At 58.7% G+C, this 9,193-nt stretch overlaps 1 protein-coding gene across 1 annotated transcript; it reads right to left on the bottom strand.

The window, feature by feature from the left end:
• Window positions 1-854: 854 nt before the first annotated feature.
• Window positions 855-2,481, bottom strand: LOC118661457. The gene is given in 2 exon segments (XM_036319555.1): window positions 855-869; window positions 919-2,481. Coding segments are annotated over 2 exon segments (1,578 nt in total).
• Between the last annotated feature and the right edge of the window lie 6,712 nt (window positions 2,482-9,193).

Raw genomic sequence — 9,193 nt, 5'->3', positions numbered from 1 at the left:
AAAGGCAATTTCTTCTGTCTCAGTCCATTTAAAGGCCTTCCCCTCCTTGCTGGCTTCGTATAGGGGCCTGGCGATCTCAGCAAAACTCGGTATCCAGAGGCGGCAATAGCCAGCCGATCCTAGGAATTCCCTCACCTCCCTCCGGGAGGTGGGAGCAGGGATTTTCAAGACTGTCTCTTTTCTAGCATCTGACAACCGCCGCTGTCCGCCCTCCAGTATGTATCCCAGGTAACTCACCCTCTTTTGGCATATCTGAGCCTTCTTCGCCGAGGCCCGGTACCCTAAGGTTCCTAAGGTGGCCAGCAGATCTTTGGTCCCTTGCTCACAATCTTTGGCTGTATCGGCAGCAATCAGGATGTCATCTACGTATTGAAGAAGGGTGAGATTGGGGTGTTCCCTCCTGTACTCACCGAGGTCTTCATGCAGCGCCTCGTCAAAGATGGTGGGTGAATTCTTGAATCCTTGGGGCAATCGCGTCCAGGTTAATTGTCCACTGTAACCTTCCTCAGGGTCGTGCCATTCGAAGGCAAACAGGGGTTGGCTTTGAGGCGCTAGCGGCAGGCTGAAAAAGGCATCCTTCAAGTCTAATACAGTATACCAGATTCTAGAGGGTGCCAGAGAGCTTAGGAGAGTGTATGGGTTAGGAACGGTTGGGTGTATATCCAGGACTCTTTTATTTACTTCCCGGAGGTCCTGAACTGGCCGATAGTCATTCGTATGGGGCTTTCTGACTGGCAGGAGGGGGGTGTTCCAGGCAGATTGGCATGGAACCAGTACCCCTAGGCTTCGCAGTCTCCGGATGTGAGGCTGGATTCCCTTCCGAGCCTCCTGGGACATAGGGTACTGTTTGACTCTCATCGGGCCTTCTCCTGGTTTTAGTTCTACCAGTGTTGGGGCCCTGTGGGCGGCCAGCCCCACTCCCCCCGTCTCTGCCCAGGCTGTGGGGAATTCTTGCAGCCACCTGTCCATATTGTTCTCTACTGGGGGAGCCCCCTGGTGGAGGCGATATTCATCCTCCAGTCTCAGAGTCAGAACCTGGATGGGGTGGCCTTCGCCATCGGTGACCTGAGGCCCCCCTTGTCTGAAGGTTATTTGGGCCCCAATCTTGGTTAGCAAGTCTCGTCCTAATAGGGGGTAGGGGCATTCTGGTATTACCATGAAGGAATGGGATACCTGGCCCGTTCCTAGATCTACTGTTCTTCGGGTAGTCCATGAATACTGGCTCATGCCAGTTGCCCCTTGCACCCAGGACTTTTTGCTGGCTAGCTTCCCCTGAGGTGTGCGGAGAACCGAATGTTGTGCTCCAGTGTCGACAAGGAAGTCAACAGGTGTCCCCTCCACTTTAAGAGTTACCCTGGGCTCGGGGAGGGGATCCGAACCCCGACTTCCCTAATCACTCAGTCCTTCCAGCTCCAAGACCTCCACCCGGTCTGTCTTGTTCCCCTTTTTACCGGCCTTCTTTGGGCATTCTCGGACCCAGTGCCCTATCTCTTTGCAGTAAGCACACTGGTTCTGTTGCAGCTTCCTTTTCCCGTCCCGGGCAGTTCTCTTACCTCTTTCTTGGCCATCAGCGAGCTGGCGGAGGTGGCGGGTCCGCTCCCCAGGGGACTCCATGGTGGTGGCTAGCAGAATCTTGGCCAGGTTTCGAGTCTGCTTGTCACTGGCAGCCGCCATGGCGCGGGCTTGCCTCTCCTCAGGGGGCTCTCGGTTATTGAACACCTTCTCTGCTACTACCAGTAAATCCTGTAAACTCTTTTCTCCTAATCTATCTATTCTCTGTAGTTTCTTTCTAATGTCCATGGCTGACTGGTTTATAAAACTCATGATTACAGCTGCCTTATTCTCAGGGGCTTCTGGATCCATGGGGGTATAGGTGCGATATGCCTCCATGATCCGTTCTAGAAAGGCAGCTGGAGACTCATCTCTTTCCTGCTGTACGTTCCCTACCTTGGTCAAATTGGTGGGCTTTCTAGCAGCCCTGCGGAGACCTCCCATTAGAGTCTGACGGTAGACCAAGAGCCTCTCCTTACCTTCTGCCGTGTTGAAATCCCATTCAGGCCTAGTTAAGGGAAAAGAGACATCTATCTGGGCCTGGTTTGTGGTTGGATTTCCGTCTACACCGGGAACCATCTTTCGGGCCTCACTGAGGATCCTTTCTCTCTCTTCCGTCGTGAACAGAACCTGTAAAAGCTGCTGACAGTCATCCCATGTGGGCTGATGGGTGAAAAGAACAGAATCTAGCAAGTCAATAAGTCTCCCCAGTTTCTCGGAGAACTTAGGGTTCTGTGCCTTCCAGTTATAGAGGTCGCTAGTTGCGAAAGGCCAATAAACATGGGGCTGGTTGCCATCCGCATCTGGAGGTCCAGCGGCTCGTAAGGGCAGGGTCTTGATAGTGGAGTAGGGTGCTGCGACAGACAGCTCCCGCTGAGCTCTTTGCCGGGTGAGAGGTGGGCCTCCTACCGGAACCGGAACCGCGGCCATTCCCGGAACCCCGCCCCCAGCCATTCCCGGAACTGCGTCAGCTTCCCGCGACGGGGTAGGATCGAATCTCTCCGGCATCCTGTGGAAATGATACGGGGGAGGAAAAATTAACTCTTCTCCAGTTCCCCCCTGCAAAACCGGGTAGGGGGGAGCTGGAGCTGACGGCAGGGTGGCTTTCTTCTCCTTCTTCTTCTCCGCTTCCTGTAAGGCAAGAATGGGTTCTGGCTCCGGAGGGTGTGGAGGTAGGAAGGGCCTAAGCCAAGGTGGTGGATTTTCCACGAGGTCCTGCCAAGTAACAATGTAAGAGAGTTGACCAGGATGTCCCTCTTTGGGCTGGGAGACGACGTCCCTAACCCGGCGAATGGTGGGGAGATCGAAAGTCCCCTCCGGCGGCCACCCAACATTAAAAGTTGGCCACTCCCTAGAACAAAAAGTCCGCCACCGGTCCTTCTGGACCTCCGCACTGAGGTTGCTGGCCCTTCCCTTTACCTCTTTAAAATGATCGACCATAATGCTTAAAGGAGTAGTTTGAGCCTGTCCCATAACGTCCATCCAGTAAATCCACAAAATAAAACCGAAAAAACACAAACACAGACAACTAAGGGGCCCGAAAATATAGTATTCCAACTCCATGGAAGCGAAACCAAAACAAGCTTCCAACTCCATGGAAGCAAAAACCGAAAACGACGGCTGTGTGCCAACCAGCTGGAGCGACCCGACTGTCTCAGATTAAGGGGTTTCCTACAGACTTTCCGACTCCGCGGAAGCAAAGCTATACCCCTTCAGATGGAGGATCGGGAAGTCTCCCGGCTCCTCCCGCCTATTGATCCCGTGCATCCACTCAGATCATTATTACAGGCATTTACAGGCATTTACAGATTTCAGAAGTGAGCTCACACCGGATAGATACAAAACAAAAAACACGCGACACAAACAAAACAAAAAACACGCGACACAAACAAAACAAGACCTACCGCGGTCAGTCAGGCCCTCCGGACTGGGAGTCCCCTCAATGGTGTTGGGGATCCCGGACGAGCCCCCAAAATGTTATGCCCAGAATTCAAGATCCCCAAGAAACCATGCCAGGGAGTCAGTCCGATGCAAAAGCAGAAGGTCCTTTATTGAGTTAGCTAACCCGACCCGGACCTCCAGTCGACGCAGCGACCGGAAACCGAGTGAGTCCCATGTGAAAATCCGGGCTTTCATAGTGAGGGGAGGGGAGCTGGCTGTGGCCCTGCCGATTGGCCAGGCGCAAGTCGGGTCTTGTTACACAGGATGTGGTCATCTCTATGGCGCGCACATCCCTTGCTTGTCATTGGTTAGTTCAAAGAACTCCTGGGCGTGGCCAGCAGGGGCCTGGGCTCGGGAAGAAGGCACTTTTCTGAGCACATGGCCTCTGCCCCAACATGGAGGATCCAGGGTAAGATGGAGGGCGTAGCCCTCGCCCTTTCAGTGGGGATGAGGGGTTATGCTTCAAAAGGGACAGCAGTTTGGACATATTAAGGCTTTTCTTAGACTTGATTTTATTCAGGTGCCACAACAGCCTTGAAAGTAGATGCCATTATGCCCATTTCTCAGATGGAACTACTGAGTCATAATGAGGTCAAGTAATTCCCTGGACAGCTGCACTAAAGACCTTGAAGGACATTGACACAGGGGCGTGATTCACGTGAAGCACCATGTGAGAGAACCCCCCAGGAATAAGGCAATAGCACACAGCTGTTAGGAGGCGGGGCCCAGACTCTGACATGGCTGCCTGGCTCCACAGCCTGGGTCTCAGCACCCTTCACAGTGCATCTTCCAAGATAGCCTTCTCTGGAACCCGCATCGCCTAGCCAGGCCCTGATTCATGCCTGTCTGCAATCTAGCAAGGGAGCCTTGCGCAGCCGGTGTGGCTCAGTGGTTGAGTGTGGACCATGCACCAAGAGGGCACCAGTTCGATTCCCGGACAGGGCACAGGCCCAGGCTGTGGGCTTGATCCCTGGTGGGGGGTGTGCAGGAGGCAGCCAATCCATGCTAATGTTCCTCTCTCATTGATGTTTCTATCCCTCCCCCCCCCCTCTCTCTTAAATCAATAAAGACATATTAAGAGAAAGAGAGAGAGAGGAAGAGAGAGAGAGAGAGAGAGAGAGAGAGAGAGAGAGCCTGGCACTGGTTCTAGCTGTGGAGAGAAAATAAACTGCACTTGGAGTTGGAGACCTGAGTTGGAGACCTGGGGCCGCCATGCAGCCACTGGCTGTGTGTAAGGTGAAGAGAAGGGGTGTCCTCCTGGCCCAGGGTGAGGCCTCCAAAGTTCCCGGTGAAAGAGCCCTGTAAGCTGTGCAGAGCGAGCAAATGGAGAGGTGAGTGCAACCCGGGAGCTGGGCCAGCAGGCAGCGTGTAGCATGTGAGGGGCCAGCAGGCAGCGTGTATCATGTGAGGGGCCAGCAGGCAGCGTGTATCATGTGAGCGGATACGCAGTGCAGAGCATTGGCGCTTCATGCCTCCTTGGCTTCCGAGAGAATGTGCCGGTGACCGCGTGTGAGTCTGCACACAGCGGAGAGCCGTGTGTATGTGTGTGTGTGGGGCAGGCATGTGAGTGCACACAGCGGAGAGCCATGTGTGTGTGTGTGGGGGGCGGGGGTGTGAGTCTGCACACAGCAGATAGCCGTGTGTGTGTGTGTGTGGGGGCGGGCGTGTGAGTCTGCACACAGCGGAGAGGCACGTGCACGTGTGTGTGTGTGTGTGTGGGGCGGGTGTGTGAGTCTGCACACAGCGGAGAGCCGTGTGTATGTGTGTGGGGGGGGCGGGCGTGTGAGTCTGCACACAGCGGAGAGCCGTGTGTATGTGTGTGGGGGGGGCGGGCGTGTGTGCACACAGCGGAGAGCCGCGTGTGTGTGTGTGTGTGTGTGGGGGGGGCGGGCGGGCGTGTGAGTGCACACAGCGGAGAGCCGCGTGTGTGTGTGTGTGGGGGGGGGGCGGGCGTGTGAGTGCACACAGCGGAGAGCCGTGTGTGTGTGTGTTGGGGGGGGGGCGGGGGTGTGAGTCTGCACACAGCAGAGAGCCGTGTGTGTGTGTGTGGGGGGGGGCGGGCGTGTGAGTCTGCACACAGCAGAGAGCCGTGTGTGTGTGTGTGTGGGGCGGGGGTGTGAGTCTGCACACAGCAGATAGCCGTGTGTGTGTGTGTGGGGGGGGCGGGCGTGTGAGTCTGCACACAGGAGAGAGCCGTGTGTGTATGTGTGTGTGGGGGGCGGGCGTGTGAGTCTGCACACAGCGGAGAGCCGTGTGTATGTGTGTGGGGGGGGCGGGCGTGTGTGCACACAGCGGAGAGCCGCGTGTGTGTGTGTGTGTGGGGGGGGGGAGCGGGCGGGCGTGTGAGTGCACACAGCGGAGAGCCGCGCGTGTGTGTGTGTGTGTGTGGGGGGGGCGGGCGTGTGAGTGCACACAGCGGAGAGCCGTGTGTGTGTGTGTGTGTGGGGCGGGCGTGTGAGTGCACACAGCGGAGAGCCGCGTGTGTGTGTGTGTGTGTGGGGGGGGGCGGGGCGTGTGAGTGCACACAGCGGAGAGCCGCGTGTGTGTGTGTGGCGGGGGCGGGCGTGTGAGTGCACACAGCGGAGAGCCGCGTGTGTGTGTGTGTGGGGGGCGGGCGTGTGAGTGCACACAGCGGAGAGCCGTGTGTGTGTGTGTGGGGGGGGCGGGCGGGCGTGTGAGTGCACACAGCGGAGAGCCGTGTGTGTGTGTGTGTGTGTGGGGGGGGGCGGGCGTGTGAGTGCACACAGCGGAGAGCCGTGTGTGTATGTGTGTGTGGGGGGCGGGCGTGTGAGTGCACACAGCGGAGAGCCGCGTGTGTGTGTGTGTGTGTGTGTGGGGGGGGCGGGCGTGTGAGTGCACACAGCGGAGAGCCGCGTGTGTATGTGTGTGTGGGGGGCGGGCGTGTGAGTGCACACAGTGGAGAGCTGTGTGTGTGTGTGTGTGTGTGTGGGGGGGGGGCGGGCGTGTGAGTGCACACAGCGGAGAGCCGTGTGTGTATGTGTGTGTGGGGGGCAGGCGTGTGAGTGCACACAGCGGAGAGCCGTGTGTGTATGTGTGTGTGGGGGGGCGGGCGTGTGAGTGCACACAGCGGAGAGCCGTGTGTGTGTGTGTGTGGGGGGGGCGGGCGTGTGAGTGCACACAGCGGAGAGCCGTGTGTGTGTGTGTGTGTGTGGGGGGGGCGGGCGTGTGAGTGCACACAGCGGAGAGCCGTGTGTGTGTGTGTGGGGGGGGGGCGGGCGTGTGAGTGCACACAGCGGAGAGCCGTGTGTGTGTGTGTGTGTGTGTGTGGGGCGGGCGTGTGAGTGCACACAGCGGAGAGCCGTGTGTATGTGTGTGTGTGTGGGGGGGCGGGCGTGTGAGTGCACACAGCGGAGAGCCGTGTGTATGTGTGTGTGTGTGGGGGGGTGGGCGTGTGAGTGCACACAGCGGAGAGCCGTGTGTGTGTGTGTGTGTGTGTGTGTGGGGCGGGCGTGTGAGTGCACACAGCGGAGAGCCGTGTGTGTGTGTGTGTGGGGGCGGGCGTGTGAGTGCACACAGCGGAGAGCCGTGTGTGTGTGTGTGTGTGTGTGGGGGGCGGGCGTGTGAGTGCACACAGCGGAGAGCCGTGTGTGTGTGTGTGGGGGGGGGGGGGCGGGCGTGTGAGTGCACACAGCGGAGAGCCGTGTGTGTGTGTGTGGGGGGGGGGCGGGCGTGTGAGTGCACACAGCGGAGAGCCGTGTGTGTGTGTGTGTGTGTGTGGGGCGGGCGTGTGAGTGCACACAGCGGAGAGCCGTGTGTATGTGTGTGTGTGTGGGGGGGCGGGCGTGTGAGTGCACACAGCGGAGAGCCGTGTGTATGTGTGTGTGTGTGGGGGGGTGGGCGTGTGAGTGCACACAGCGGAGAGCCGTGTGTGTGTGTGTGTGTGTGTGTGGGGCGGGCGTGTGAGTGCACACAGCGGAGAGCCGTGTGTGTGTGTGTGTGGGGCGGGCGTGTGAGTGCACACAGCGGAGAGCCGTGTGTGTGTGTGTGTGGGGGGGGGGGGCGGGCGTGTGAGTGCACACAGCGGAGAGCCGCGTGTGTGTGTGTGTGTGTGTGGGGGGGGGGGGCGGGCGTGTGAGTGCACACAGCGGAGAGCCGTGTGTGTGTGTGGGGGGGGGCGGGCGTGTGAGTGCACACAGCGGAGAGCCGTGTGTGTGTGTGTGTGTGTGTGTGTGTGTGTTGGGGGGGTGTCCGGGGGGCGAGGGAGGCCCGGAAATGAAGACCGGTGGCTCCTTGAAGCTCCAGCTTCCCCACAGGAAGGAGGAAAGTGTGCTGATGTCGGGGAGCGGCGGTGGGAACTCGGAACCGAGCTTAGGTGCCTGGGCTGCTTGGGCTGCTCCTGGCAGATGTGCTGCTCCCTGGCAGCTCCACAGCAGCGCGCCTGTCACTTGTTGAGAGGACAGAACTGGGAGGACAGAGGCTCAGGACGCTGTCCACGTAAAGAAGTCCTCCATGAGGCACTGCCTGGACTTAGCGAGAGGCGTGTGTGAACTTGGACCTGGCTTCTCTCTGCCTCTGCTGGGGGCCAAGGTGCCAGGGGCTCTTGCTAGCCTCTAAGGAGAAGGCGCGGAGAAATTCTTTCAGCCCCTCACCTGCTCTCCCAGAGCCGTGATGGCGGGCTGCAGGAGGGCGGTCTAGAAGCCCAGGGGGTGGGCTAAGGCCATGGGTCAGGGTGTGACTGGAGAGCCGGGGACATTGGTGAGTCGCAGGAGCTGCTGGGCAGGAGGCGGGGCTGAGGACTCTGGACCTCAGTGTGGAAAACTGCGTGAGTTAAAAGGATCATACATGTGTGGGTGTGCATGGGAGGGGGAGGGAGGAGGGAGAGAGGTGGGTGGGGGGCGAACGCAGAGAGCAGATAATATTTGTCAGGTGCAGCTCTCTAAACAGATTAAAACCGCATCCGAGTTAAAGGGGCAGCTTCTCAATCATCTGCTTTAACGGAGCTTTCACCCAACTGACTGACGTTGGCAGTAAACCCCTCGTAAACCAGATGAATGAGCTAATCCCCGATGATGGAGAAAAGGAACTGAAAAAAAGAGGGAAAGTGACTTTTCCCATAAAGATGGTCAGTGGTTTCACATTTGAATTTTTGAGGCAGTTCACTGACTCTTTAGCCAGTGGTCGGCAAACTCATCAGTCAACAGAGCCAAATACCAACAGCACTTCTTCTAAACAGACTCGCCCAGGCCGGAAACCGGCTTCTGCGCACGGGCCACGAAGTTTCCATCGCACTGTACGGGCGCCCGCACGTGGTATTTTGTGGAAGAGTCACACTCAAGGGGCCAAAGAGCCGCATGTGGCTCGTGAGCCTCAGTTTGCCGACCACTGGGCTAGGCGATGGAACAACTTCAAGGATTCTTTCCCTGAACCCCCTCAGGTGAGTAAGCCGAGACCCCTATTGTTGCCTGAGGCCCGAGATGGGGAAAAGGCTGAGCCAGCCGCGTCCCACAGCCCCCCGTCCCACAGTCCTCCCCCCCGCCCCCACAGCCTTCCGTCCCACAGCCCCCTCCCCCGTCCCACAGCCCCCCGTCCCACAGCCCTCCGTCCCACAGCCCTCCATCCCACAGCCCCCCATCCCACAGCCACCTCCCCCGTCCCACAGCCCCCCGTCCCATAGCCCCCCGTCCCACAGCCCTCCATCCCACAGCCCTCCATCCCACAGCCCCCTGTCCCACAGTCCCCC

The sequence above is a fragment of the Myotis myotis genome, unplaced genomic scaffold (genome assembly GCF_014108235.1).
Source record: "Myotis myotis isolate mMyoMyo1 unplaced genomic scaffold, mMyoMyo1.p scaffold_m19_p_8, whole genome shotgun sequence".
Taxonomy (NCBI): Eukaryota; Metazoa; Chordata; class Mammalia; order Chiroptera; family Vespertilionidae; genus Myotis; species Myotis myotis.
The sequence above is the reverse complement of the archived record's forward strand: the minus strand, read 5'-3'. Positions and strand labels throughout refer to the sequence as shown.